General features: G+C 42.9%; 1 protein-coding gene across 13 annotated transcripts in view; it reads left to right on the plus strand.

Moving 5' to 3' along the window:
- The window catches only part of LOC105463733 (microtubule associated scaffold protein 1), a 166,469-nt gene that overhangs the window by 128,759 nt on the left and 23,095 nt on the right, over nt 1–14,615 (plus strand). For 12 of the 13 annotated variants that reach the window (XM_071068583.1, XM_011710988.3, XM_011710987.3 and 9 more), the window contains one exon: nt 6,316–6,382. In XM_071068583.1, the coding sequence (XP_070924684.1) occupies nt 6,316–6,382 (67 nt within the window). Of the gene's footprint in view, nt 1–1,964; nt 5,294–6,315; nt 6,383–14,615 lie in introns of those variants that run through there. The other variant, XM_024787331.2, reaches the window with a different exon arrangement.

Here is a 14,615-nt window from a genome sequence, read left to right on the forward strand (position 1 = left end):
TGTAATCCCAGCACTTTGGGAGGCCAAGGCAAGTGGATCACCTGAGGTCAGAAGTTCAAGACCAGCCTGACCAATATGGTGAAACCCCATCTCTACTAAAACTACAAACATTAGCCGTGCATGGTGGCATGTGCCTATAGTCCCAGCTACTCGGGAGGCTGAGGTAGAAGAATCGCTTTACTTTGAGAGATGGAGGTTGCAGTGAGCCAAGATCGCGCCGCTGCACTCCAGCCTGGGCGACAGAGCGAGATTCCATCTTAAAACAAAAAGCAAATTAAATGAAGAACACAAGTCCACCTTGTATGCCCCCCACCCCCAGTGAACGAAGAAGGCCCAAGAGTCAATTTGAGATAAAAGTCAGGAGTCCACCCTTCCTTCAGGTGTCTTCTCAGTCCCTGAACACCTCTTGTGGCGTGAGCATTCTATACTCTCCGCGATCTTAGTGTTTAAAGACACTTTTCCCTCATACAACCTGGCCTCTAAACACAAGCTGAGGCCTTTATCAGGTGCTCAGAGAGAGAGTAGATCCAACACTAGAGGAAAAAAAATTCACTGGGTTGGATCTACAGAGAGATGCATTGTCCACAACATGACAGGCTCCTAGTGACTTTCCCAGACATTCGTACTGTATGTGAATTTCACCTTATACCAAAATTCAGGTCCTGAAACCCAAGGAATTGTGACTGCACTGAATATAGCTCCAGAACCTGCTTTTTTTTTTTTTTTTTTTTTTTTTTTTTGAAGACAGTGGCTTGCTCTGTCACCCAGGCTGGAGTGCAGTGGTGCAATCTCAGCTCACTGCAACCTCCACCACCCAGGTTCAAGCAGTTCTCCTGACTCAGCCTCCTGAGTAGTTGGGATTACAGATGCCCACCCCCATACCCGGATAATTTTTGTGGTTTTAGTAGAGATGAGGTTTCACCATGTTGGCCAGGCCGGTCTTAAACTCCTCGCTTCAAGTGATCCACCTGCCTCAGCCTCCCAAATGCCTGCTGGGATTACAGGCATGAGCCACCATGCCCAGTCCAGAACCCAGTCTTTAGTGAATGATTTCCTGGCCTTCTAGATCTGCATTCTGTCCACCTCTGGATTCCAGGAGCATATGTGCTTCTCTTTCATTCTCTGCACTATATTAGAGATACCGGTTTAATGCTTGTTTTTGCATTTTAAGATAGGAAATTTACTGAGGGCAGGATCTGCCTCTAGTTCTTTATTATGAAAGCATCCTAGCAGCTTTAATAAACAACACAGTGTATAGGTGAGTGAACATGTGAACAGAGAGGATGGAATTCCAGATGTAGGATGAGCATAAAGTCTTATGTAAATGTTCTTTGTTCTCTTTATTTTATAATCAGCAAATATTTACTGATGGTGTAGTGTGTACTGAGTACTATTATAAAACAGTTGGAGGCTAGGCATGGTGGCTCACACCTGTAATCCCAACACTTTGGGACGCTGAGGTGGGCATATCACTTGAGGTGCGGAGTTCGAGACCAGCCTGGCCAACATGGTGAAACCCTGTCTCTACCAAGAAATACAAAAATTAGCCAGGCACGGTGGCACGTGCCTGTAGTCCCAGCTACTTGAGAGGCTGAGGCACAAGAATCGCTTAACCCAAGAGGCGGAGGTTGCAGTGAGCGAAGATGGCGCCATTGCACTCCAGCCTGGGTGACAGAGTGAGACCCTGTCTCAAAAAAAAAAAAAAAATATATATATATATATATATATAATAAAAATAGTTGGAGAACAAAAATCTTGGGCAAAGTTAAACAATTTTAAAAACTCCGTTAACCTTTTAGTTCCCATTCCCATTACAGAAGTATATATACTGTGTTTATACACAGACACACACACACACATATATAAAATACATATAGATACACATTGTATACATATGTAATGTGTATGCATTTTGCATACATGATATGCCTATACATTGTAAGTCTATGTATTTTTATATATGTATAATATATAGGTATTGTGTGTGTGTGTATATATATTTTGTTTTTGCTAATCTTTTGTAAATGGCATTAGAGCCTTAGATTGTGGGTGAAAATGATGGATTAAGAGAATCTTGCAACTATCATGCTTTTGTTGCAAGTCTACTTAATAACTCTAAGTTTCCCACTGTAGTAGCAGACATATTTCATTACATATCAGACATTCTGATGTCTCATGAATCGGAGAACTAATGTCACACTCTCTGTTCCTCAAAAGACACACTAACGTTACTTTAAGTTTTTTTCTAATTCTTGGTTTATCCTTGCTTAGACAGTATTCTGCGCAGACAGCCAAAGTGAACAACAGTAGTGATGGTAGTAATTAAGCTTCTTCATGAAAGGGTCTTTTGGGTGGGTTTCTAGGTAAACTTGAACTGGTCACCCTCCCCAAACCTCTCATTCTTCAAAATGCCTCCAAATCTTTTTTTTTTTTTGCAAGTGGAATTTTACCTAAAGTAGCACCTAAACAAAGTTGAATTTTGAATGACACTAGCAGTAAAGTTGTCTCGGAACAAAAAAACGTAGATGCATTGAGCAAATTCGCGGTGTGGGTGATGGGGAGGAGGTCAGATGCAGCATACGTCTGAGCCATCTAATGTGGCTTTTCTCTGCAAGATCCTGTGGGCTGTTGATGCTACTCAGTGGCTAGCAAAAATGTAGGCACGCTGATGGGACGACAGCCAGAGACTAAGTGCCTGTGTCCCAGGGACTCCTAATTCAATTATGGTGAATCCATTTTTTTTTTCTTGGAACATTTCGTATATTTAATGCATGAGCATAAAGGCATCTTTATATCCAGATTTCCACCTTTCTCTTTTTTTCACATTGTGTGAAATTCTGCATGTTACAATACAAAGAGAATTGAATCAACCTGTTATCTGGACGATTAAGAGTTTATTCTCTAAGACAGAAACACTGATCTAGGAGCAGCTGAGTAAAAAGAAACAGTAAATCAGTATCTAAGGGACATATGATGTATTTTATCATCTACAAGTAAAGGGTAAGTACATGTAAAGGCCAAGCTATCAGGGAGAGTCAGGCAGAAACTAACATGTAGCATGTGTCTGTTACAGTATGGGCACGGGGGTCAGCATTTCACCTACGGATTGTATATAAAGCCCTTGGTTTTCTTCATTACTGCTTCCCATCCGATGAGGTCATCTGCTTTGATCAATGACCAAAAGAACTGAGCCTGGATGTTCTAGCTCTAGGTAGGCCCCGTGCTTCTTGAAGGCAGGGACCATGTCTTAAATTTCTTTTATATTTTCACAGCATCTGCTATGAAAAATGCTAGATTAATTAGTTCGAAGTAATAAGTTACCAACCGATTTAGAAGGGTAAATGGTCTTTCTGTTCATTTGGGGGAGGGGGATATATTGTCTATGATATTTAGCATTCCTAGAAGGTTTATATAATGAGTCAGTAAAGAAAGTCCTGCATTCCAGAGAAGGTGGTGTTGACAAGCATGTGGAGGTGAGATATGCGTGGTCCGGGTGACTTGCACAGGAGAGAGGCTGGGAGGCTGAAGGGGAGGCTGGATGCTTCAAGTCCACAGATCTATGGTGAAGTAGTTCATTTGTTTCGAATGCACTCAACGAGGCTTGTTGTGAGCAAGGGAGTTTATATATACAAAGAATATGGACTAATAATCTACCAGCCCTCTGAAAGGTGAAGGGATACTTCCGATAGTCCAGGAACGGGCTAGGATCAGGACTAGTGTGGAGATAGCACTAAAAGAAAAAGTGCAATGGATTCAAGACACATTACAAGGGAAGAACTGACTGACTTTTGCACAACCCATTTAGACAAAGAGTGAAAGATGACCTCAAGGTTTTCCTGTTGCTGTTACTGTGCCTGCCAGAGGTTGGAAGATGTCAGTAGTTTCTGGGGCATTAAGGACAGGATCGTGGAGTGCAGTGGAGTTGAAGTTTGGGGAAATGTCGACGTGTTTGGTGAAACTCGCTTTCCCAAAACCCCCTTTAATAAGTAAAAAATCACCTGGTGTATTTTTGCAACAGAACATAATGTTTCCACAAAATTGTTCTTTGAAATTATACTAACTGTAATTTTTAATTTTTTTCATCTTCCCATAGTTTCCATAAATTTGAAAAATGATTTAATTTTCTTGCCATCTCTTCCTTCTGTTAGCAACTTGGCTAGTACTGAAGGGTGAATTTTAAGCAAGTTCACCAAATGAGTTTCAGGATTGCTTGTGGGGAGTTAGTAAAGCTGTCTTGTTTTTCCTGTTACTTGAGTGGCAAAGCTTCCTGGTATTTACTTGAAGTAAATTACTCAACAAAATTAAGTCTTAAATTTCTGACATGAGGAGAAGTATATATGATACATATTTTTATGTTTTTCTTCCATTATTATGCAGGCTGATTTTCCTCACTTAAATTTCTGCATCAGAAAACCAATTACTTGTTAATTTAAAAAACTCAGACTCATTGGTGATTTCAGAACAACTTAATACCATATTTTTAAAAACCCAAACATTTAGAATACCATTGAGGCCAGAAGGTACTCAGTGAAAAGTGTCTCTTAAATCCCAGTCCCTGCTGACCACGCTTCAGTGCTGGCGTTTAGACTTGATGTCCTGAGCTGTTACTGAGAGGTGAGAACGAAGTAAAAGTTAAAAATACATGGGATCTCCAACTCTGCAGTGAGCACTTCGGACTTACTCTGAAACACCGCTCATTTCATAATGCCATTTAAAATTCTAAACGACAGCACGCCCCTTTCCTTGCTCTTCACCTAGTTCATAACCTCATTTAGTATACGCGTTCTGAAGAACAAGTTTCCCTTTTCTATTAGTAAGTGTCATCATCTAATGACCCCAATTAGAGAGGGGAGGAAAAAGGCTCACAAGTCTCAAAATAACTCCATTATCCATGCAGAGGGGGTCAGTGTTTCTTCCCCCCGTTGCAGCTGATATTTAACTAAATGGCAATCGATCAGTCTAATGCCTGCCTCTCGTTTTTCATAAATGAAAGGCTGTGGCTTTAAGTAATCGCAGGCTGCCTGTGCCAAAGGCAGAAGCTGCAGTATCAGCTTCTGTGAGTGAGGAATCCGAGGCGCCCGGTAACCTGCAGGACATGAAGTAAGACGCCCGAGGGCCAATGGCACGCCTCCTGCTAGAGCTTTGAATGTAGACAGACCCCACTGGTGGGTGGCGCGGCCACCTGTATGCTTCTTGGACAGTGCGAGGGGTGGGGGGACTTGGAGACAGAAGCTGGAAAATGGGCTGCCCGAGCAGCAAAATGTGCCTCTATTCTCCATGTGCAGCACCAAGGGTAATTAGTATTTGTTTATAGTGCTTTTCTGGAAGAATGTCAGGACTACTGCAGAGGCTGTCTGGAATTCGGGGAAAATGCTTGGAATGACAAGCAACTCTTGCCTGCAAAGGCCGGGTCTCATGATCTCTGCAACGCTGTGATCAAGATGCGGTGGGAGCTCCGTCTTGGGTGATCCTCGTGAGGGCTTTTTTCAGTGAGCTTTGAAATTCTTCATTTTTTTTTTTAGTTACTCCCTGGTGCTAGGGAATCTACCTTTTAAGGAACTGTATGTAATTACTGTATTTGTGTAAGTATGTGTGTGTGTGATTGCCGTGAGTTGCTGGTAACTTGAAAATGATTCTTTAGCTCAAGGTTGATAATTGCTTCTCTAATACTAAAAACAGCCATCTGGTTTTCTTTGGTTTGTTTCTCTAACATCGATTTAGAATTATCACTGATCCAAAATATCGTAATCCTTAGAAAATGGTATGTAGCTGAAAAAAATTACTTTAATTTTGTCTTTAAAGGATTATCTTTCTGCCGCAGCTTTCTAACAAACTTTTTATCTTTCTTTTAGAAGGATTGGCATTGTAACGAAACTTTTTTATTTGCAAATATAGGACAAAGTGCATATATGTGCCTGCGTTTAGAACATTAAATATTTATCTTAAACTGATTAGATGTTTATTGCCCTTGGAGGAGGAGAACGCATTACGTCTTAAGTACAGTATGCATTAGCCGAAAGGTTCTATGGATCAGCAGTGAAGCACTGGCTCAAAGTAAATATTTCTAAATGGGCCATTCACTGCCTCAAACCAGAGTTGCACTGGGACCTGCAAAAATACAGATTTTTGAGTTACGAATTTCCTTAACAACTAAGGGACGACTGTGTTTCTTTTAACAACACAAATTGTTAGTCTAAATGATTCATATCTTGGCTTCCCAATAGTGGGTCTCATTTTCCTAGTGATAACAAATGTGTACCTTACTGAAAGGGACCCTCTTGAAAACATGAGTAACTTGATGTGTGTTTTCCGCAGCGGGAGGAAGCGCTGAAACAACACAAAACCCTATCTCAAGAACTTGTTAACCTCCGGGGAGAGCTAGGTAAGAGCTTTTCGTTGTTGTTGTTGTTGTTAAATTTTATGGGACAAGGGGAACACTGGAAAATGTGGTTGTCCTGTCTGCATTGTGGCTGGAGTTGCATGCTGGGAGCTGTTGGCACTCCCTGTCTGCTATCTGGGCAAACACTTACTATCGACATTTCTTTTGAATCTTGGCAGCTTGACCTTCAGTTCACAGAATTCCTGGCACTGATCTGACTAAGCCTAGCAGAACTTCTGATGAGCAAAACATTTCTCTTGCTGAAGAGAGGGACAGAATTACTTTGTAATTGTGTGAATTCCTGTTAAATAATGTTGTCATTTTTTTTTTTTCTGAACCACTTTTCATATGACAGTAGTGAAAGTTTCCCCTCTTGATAAACAGTAAATCCATTGTGCTTCCACCCGTTGGTTTGTGAGTAGTGAGGATGAAGTTGAAAGGATACTGTCCATTAGGGCAACCTGGCTGAAAAAGGTACGTTCTGTGTTAATCTTACTATTTGGAGGGGGCTGATGGTGAACCACGTCTCCGCTCCACAGGAAGCCCCAGGTCTCAACACCTGCCACCCAGCCCTGCAATTTCCAGGTTGCACTCTTATTTTAGTTCCAGTCTTTCCTGGAAGTCCTTAGGGTTCATGGAACAGACACGACACTGCCTTTGCTTTGCTTTGCTTTTCTCTTTTCTTTTTCTTTTTTTTTTTTTTTTTTTTTGAGACGGAGTCTTGCTCCGTCGGGAGTGCAGTGGTGCGATCTCGGCTCACTGCAACCTCTGCCTCCCGGGTTCAAGCGATTCTTTTGCCTCAGCCTCCCGAGTAGCTGGGACTACAGGCGCACGCCACCATGCCCAGCTCATTTTTGTATTTTTAGTAGAGATGGGGTTTCGCCATGTTGGCCAGGATGGTCTCGATCTCTTGACCTCGGCCTCCCAAAGTACTGGGATTACAGGTGTGAGCCACCGCGCCCAGCCGACACTGCCTTTTCTATGTCAACTCCTATCTTGGAGTGAACTGACCACTTTGGGGTTCCTCTTTCTGCCCTGGGCTCCTCAGACTAGAGAATCAGCTTCCTGCTTCAGCTTCAGCCAGATCTCGAGCTGATCATTCTAGGACTGATTTCCTTGCCCTTTGCGGTTTTCTGTGTGTGTTACAGTCTCCATCAAAATATGCCCAGGTATGTTGTATGAATAATGCAAGGTAACAACCAGAGAAGCAAATTGTGTTCACCCAACTCTAGGAGAAACTGCCCATTTTTCTTTTGGACAAGACCACACTGCCAACCTGATTTGCTGGATTTGAACACTTAACTCTCCCACCTTCACCAGAGCGAAAATCAGAGGGCAGTGAGTGTGGGGTCAGGACTTCCTCTGGGCTGGGTGTGGTAGCTGACACCTGTAATCCCAGCGCTTTGGGAGGCTGATGTGGGAGGATCACTTGAGGCCAGTAGTTTGAGAGCAGCTTGAGCAATATAGCAAGACCCTGACTCTACAAAAAAATAATTTAAAAATCAGCCAAGCATGGTGGTGTGTGCCTGTTGTCCCAGCTACTCGGGAGTCTGAGGTGGGAAGACTGCTTGAGCCCAGGACTTCGAGGCTGTAGTGAGCTGTCACTGTGCCACTGCACTCCAGCCTGGCCAGCAGAGCAAGACTCTGTAAAAGACTTTTCTACATTCCTATTCCCTTTTCCCCTTCTAGTGGGAGGTGAGGCCAAATCCCTGACTAACCATCCAGACTCTTAATACCTAGCCAAGACATCAGTCCTGACTTTGTTTTAGGCTGTGCAAATGAAGGCCTCTTTATGGAAAAGTAATTTTAAGACAGATGGAAACTTCAGAATCCCAAAGACTTGAGAGTTCTGGTGAAAGAGTTCAAGGAAACCCCAGCTGAGAGACAGCCCAGCTCTCAGAGTTTGCAGGCTTTGTGCCATGTTACTTTACAGTCACCCTTATGATTACCTAAATGACCAACCCAATTTGCTTTTGTCCATGCCTTAAATAATGTAATTAACAGAGTTAGAAGATCAGGAAAGAGGCCTTTGTGTGTGTGTGTTTCAGAGTTCATTATAACCCAGTGGAAGTGGAGGTGAGCCTACCTAGAGGTTCACGTTTCAGCCTCTCTCCCAACACAAGGCAGCAGGGAGAATGGGACACTGTGCCCATTCATGCTGCTTGAATGAAGGATGCTGTTTTTACATTTTAGTGGACAGAACAATTAATCAACTGCAATTGGGGCCCAGGGATTCAGCACCTCCAGTGAGTCAGGTAGCGTGACAGGAAATAGCCGTAACGGTGTGTGCCCACTGTCACCTTTGTATCCGTGATAAGGAGGCTGCCCTGGTGCGCTGCTTCTGCTGCCTCCAGAGTGTTGGTACAGTGGGTGGCCTGTCCAGATCCTCAGTCACCCAGTGCTGGCCTCTCAGGGAATGTGTCGTGGCTGCTGTTGCAGCAGGCATACATCTGATGGTAGCCCTTCTCTGCTTGGAGAAGGGTTTTGGTTCTGTAAGTGGAGAGAAGCGAAAGCTATAAACACTTGTGATGAAGCGGTCCAGGAAGAACACTCTCAAGGCTACCAGTGGGATTGTTAGTTTCAGTATGAGTTGAGATGGGTTTCCATAGTAAAGTTGGGAACCCAGTTTTGAATTTGGAGGCAGTCAAGTGGTTAGGCTCATGTTGTCACACTGTCCGGGGCCACATCTGTGGTCACTGAGTGACTTAGGACAAGTCGCTTTGTATCTCTTCAGTCCCAATTTCATCCTTGGTGAAAATGGCGGTGCCAATCATCTGCCCCGAGGGTGGTTGTGAGGATTACATGAGGTAATGCATTGTGAAGCATCTAGAACCAAGTGTTAACTGCTAGTAAATAATAGGTATTAGGATGTATGCAGCTTGACAGCTGTATAGTCATGAACCACAGGGGCCGTTTTGTGAGGTCGTCATCTATGCCACAGAAAGGAATAGTCATTAGACTCAATATTACCAGAAATCCCGAACGACAGGCTCTTCAGACTCAAGTGGAAATGAGACCTCATCAGCGTATTCTCCTGATCCAGTAGAGTTTGGTGTGTGGAGTCAAAGCCTAAGTTTTTGTCCATCCGCTCCTAGTTGGATGTTACCTAACTTCTTTGAGTATGGTTTTTTCACTGGTGATATGAAATCAGTATATATTGGCCGGGCGCGGTGGCTCAAGCCTGTAATCCCAGCACTTTGGGAGGCCGAGACGGGCGGATCACGAGGTCAGGAGTTCAAGACCATCCGGGCTAACACGGTGAAACCCCGTCTCTACTAAAAATACAAAAAACTAGCCGGGCGAGGTGGCGGGCGCCTGTAGTCCCAGCTACTCGGGAGGCTGAGGCAGGAGAATGGCGTAAACCCGGGAGGCGGAGCTTGCAGTGAGCTGAGATCCGGCCACTGTACTCCAGCCTGGGTGACAGAGCGAGACTCCGTCTCAAAAAAAAAAAAAAAAAAAAAGAAATCAGTATATATTTTGCTGGGTTATTGTGGGGCTTGAATAAAATAGTAACACATGTAAAGCAGTGACGTAGTGCCTGGCCCATCACAGCAACTCAAGGAAAGAGAGCTGCCACTATCGCCGTCATCAAAGCACCCACTTTTCCCCTGCAAAATAATGGGGGTGGGGCGATGGGAGTTAGTGTCACTCTCCCATTGGGTAATGTTTCTTCACCTTCTCTACGAAAGTTGAGACAAGGCACCCAAACTATTAAGAACTGCAAAGAAAGAGGACAGCTGATAAACTCAGGGCCACTGAAACCCAGGTAGAGTCTGTGCTTTCCACTTTTCCAATCTAGCAGCCTGCCGCTGTCCCCGCATCCGCTGACTTCCCCATTGTCCTCTCACTCTCACCGTGCCAGCATCCAAAGCGGCCTGCGTGTTTCCAGCGTCTGAGCCTCCCTCCCCTCATGGAAGCCCTGGTACTTAGCTTCTGCAGAAACTCTTACAAGTGCCCCCTTGGTCCAGTGATTCTTTGATACTCCACGTTGATATCTTTACTGTCTCTTGTGTTTTCTTGTTACCTTCAGGTATAAAGTCCATAATTGTAGCGATTCTTTTCTGTTTCCTATGGAAACATAATATAATATGCTTTCTATTTTCCTGGGTCATTGATAAATATTTTTAGGCATTTGAAGTTTTAAAGTTCTTTTTTTTTTTTTAAGAACAGTGTATGAAAATTAAAATTTTTAAATGGAAAGAAAACAGCCCGTAGCTCCACTGCCCTGACATAACTTTATTTGCATATTCCCTTTTCTTAGTTTATATGAATATATACAACTTCATACTATGATTTTTTTAAATTAAGGTATAATTTTCATACAATGGAATACTAATTATTCCATCAGTTTTGACAGACATGTACTCCTAAAACCTACATCCTTATCAAGCATGGACTGTTTCTGTCAATCCAGAAAATTCCCTCATGCCATTTCACAGTGGAACACCCCTCCCCCGAGAAGCAAACACTGATTTAACCTTTATCATCAGAGGTTTTGTCTGAACTAGATTCTCATTTAAATGGAAAGATATAGTATGCTGTTTTTTGTCTCTGGCTTCTTTCATAATACTTTTGAGATTTGTGTATGTTAAATGCCTACTCTGATCTTTTTTTTTTTTTTATTAAAGACAGGGTCTTGCTCTGTTGCCCAGGCTGGAGTGCAGTGGCACTGTCTCGGCTCACTGCATCCTCCATCTCCTGGATTCAAGCAATTCTCCTACCTAGCCTCCCGAATAGCTGGGATTACAGGTGCACATCACCATGCTGGGCTAATTTTTGTATTTTTAGTAGAGACAGGGTTTCACCATATTGGCCAGGCTGGTCTCGAATGCTCAATTCAAGTGATCCACCCGCCTCAGCCTCCCAAAGTGCTGGGATTACAGATGTGAGCCATTGCACCTGGTCAGATGTCTGCTGTGATCTTTTTAACTGGACAGGTCAAGCACTTTTCTACATTGCCTCGCGGTCTTCATTGTGATCACCTTTAATGGGCTGGGGGAATGTCTATCAAGTGGCTGTCCCGTAAGTTCACTTACCCATTAAATAGTGTCATAGTATATAGCAAGGGTTTCATTGCCAGCTGTTTTCTCATCCATTCCCATGGTTTCCACTACTACCTATACAAGAATGACTCAGATTTGTTTTTCTGGTCCTCTCCTTCCCAAGCTGCAGATGCTTCTCAGTGAGGTGCTGCCCCCAGGTGAGCCAGTCCAGTATCATCAGACCTTCCTGATGACCCAGCCCCTTCCTTCCTGGCCATGCAGCGTCTCCTCATTCACCCCTGTTCCTCAGCTTTGATGATGGTGATATGATTCACTTAACACCCAAGCTAACAACTGAAATCACACTCCTGTTCCCCCAACCTCCATGTGCATGTCATTCTGTGTCCTAAATGCCACTTGGATCCATCCCTGCTCAGCATTCTGGCTGCTGCCAGTTTAAGTCCCACAATTTCTCACCTGGAAGTTACTGCAACAGCTACCCCACAGGCCACCTTGCCTCCTGGCCTGTGATCTGCTCTCCACTTGCGGCCAGAATTAATTATACTTAGAGTAAAGCTGACATGTGTCTCTACTGGACATTTTGTGTTTTGGGTTTTTTTTTTGGAAGGAGTTTTTACCCCGTCACCCAGGATGGAATGCAGTGGCTTCATCCTGGGTCACTGCAACGTCCACCTCCTGTATTCAAGTGATTGTCCTGCTCAGCCTCCCGAGTAGCTGGGATGACAGGTGTGCACCACCATTCCTGGCGACTTTTTGTGTTTTTAGTAGAGACGAGGTTTCACCATGTTGGCCAGACTGGTCTCGAACTCTCCTGACCTCAGGTGGTCCACCTGCCTTGGCCTCCCAAAGTGTTGGGATTACAGGCTTGAGCCACTGCGCCCAGCCTCTACTGGACATTTTTAACAAACACAAAAGACTCCAGTTTGGCCTTGGGGGAAAAAATCCAGACATACTAAGCACACCATTGTGATTTGACTGACTGAAATCTTCCAGTCCAAATTCCAGTGCCAAGAGTCTAGGCACTCTTTCCCCTTTATTCACGCCTCCTTTCCCCTCCCAGGCCCCAGCCGTGGGTTCATTAGCACCTCTTGTCCACATCTTTTGCATGGTATCCTCTCTGCCTGGAGTGCACGCTCCTTTTTCCACTCCCCTCCCATCATGGACCCCTCAAGCTCCTTCTCATTTACTCAGTTTTTAAGTCGTAGCTAAAATATCTTCAGTTGAATTTTGCCCACATCTTTCAAGCAAGTTAATTGTGCCTTCTAATATGCCTTTCAAGGCACCTTGTACACATTTAAGGTTTTGTTTCTTCCAGTGATTTGTTTATAGACCTCTTCTTGCCATCTGGAATTAGGAACTCTTCAAGGGCAGGGCCAGTAGCTCCTTATTTTTATAGCTCTCCCACCTTGTGCTTGGCGCTTACCAGGTGCTTAGACTTCAACGAATGAATGATTTTATTACCAATGATGGTAGCTAGGGAAAGGTAGTTTTCTTCGTAAAATATGCTAATACTCAGTGTTTTCTTAATGCACAAATGTTTTTCTATAAACTGTTTAACATTTCTATGACAAACACATACGGACACAAAGAGGGGAACAACAGACACTGGGGCCTCCTTGAGGGTGGAGGGCGGGAGGAGGGAGAGGAGCAGAAAAAATAACTATCGGGTGCTGGGCTTAGTACCTGGGTGATGAAATAATCTGTACAGCAAACTCCTGTGACTCAAGTTCACCTGTATAACAAACCTGCACGTGTACCCCGAACGTCAAGTAAAAGTTTAAATAAAGCAGAGTCAGAATAATTAAAAAATACAATCCACATCTTGCAAAGAAAAAATTATTGTCCTTTAGGAATGCATGGTCATAAAGGAGAGCTATAATTCTCTTGGATGCATTGTAGATTATGTCCGACCATCCCAGTTAATCAGAGCATTTTGAAAGTGTCAGTCTTTGAGATAGATTATAGTTAAATTTAAAACGGTCTACATCTGAAGCAGACATTTTGCCTCTAGGATAAGCTTCTTTCTAGAGTCATGTTGAATAAAAACTGGTGCAATAGAGGACCATGATTATGATCTTTTGGGTTCTTTTTGCTTTTTATTAATGTTACTCCTTGGAATCAGACTTTGCATCTAAATCAGGGGTGTCCAATCTTTTTGCTTCCCTGGGGCACATTGGAAGAAGAAGAATTGTCTAGTGCCACACATAAAATACACTAACACTAGCAATAGCTGATGACTAAAAGAAAAAAAGAATCACAAATCTCATGTTTTAAGAACGTTTACAAATTTGTGTTGGGCCACATTCAAAGCTGTCTTGGGCCACATGCAGGCTGGGAGTCGGACAAGCTTGATCTAAATTAATGAAGAAAGAGTTATTTCGTATTTCAAAATTACTTTGAGCCATGGCAATTAACAGGTAACTCTCATCTTTTTATACATTAGTCCTGATTATTTCTATTTTGTGCAACAAGATTTTAATCCTTAATTCTCTAAAAATGCCTGGCCTTCCCATAATAGTATAAAAAGACCAGTTGATTTTTTATGCATGAAAATTATGAGCTAAGTATAACAGCATTGTGTATTTGGTGCCTACTCATCCCTAACAAACAATGTTCAGCTCTGTCTGTTCATCTGCACTGTATTAAAAAAAAAAAAAAATTGAGGCTCAGAGGTTAAGTAACTTCCCAAGGGAAGCTAGAAATCATAGAGCTTGCCTAAGAACCCAAGATGGCTAGACCACCAATCTTCTGGTAGTCACCACAGGGAAAGTCTGATGAAATGATTTGAAAGATTGGAAAATTATATGAAATAAACACTAGTTTGCATGGATAGCTACTTTTGGAATAATTTTCTTCTAATCAAGAGTTTAAGAAATATTGTTAAAATATATCTTACTGAGGAAAGTAGCTTGCAAAAAACAGTGTATTGCCAAAAGCAGTATACACATTGTCTAATCAGCACTTCCCCAGTGTCCGTGAACTTCGGACTGCCCCACACCATATGGAATGTGTTGATTCATTCACTGTTCCGTTCTTATCTACAGTTTTGGTTTAACAAGGCTATGTATTTAAAATACATTTCAAACTCTTTACAGGTAAGTCGCTTCTGAGTTGTAAAATTCCAGAAGTGATTTTTCTTGAAGTAGGCTTTAATGAAAAAATCTATTAATATACTGAAAACCAAGTGTACACCAAAACAGGGCTGTTTATGTCCCTGACTTGTTTGAAGACTG

The sequence above is a fragment of the Macaca nemestrina genome, chromosome 8 (assembly GCF_043159975.1).
Source record: "Macaca nemestrina isolate mMacNem1 chromosome 8, mMacNem.hap1, whole genome shotgun sequence".
Taxonomy (NCBI): Eukaryota; Metazoa; Chordata; class Mammalia; order Primates; family Cercopithecidae; genus Macaca; species Macaca nemestrina.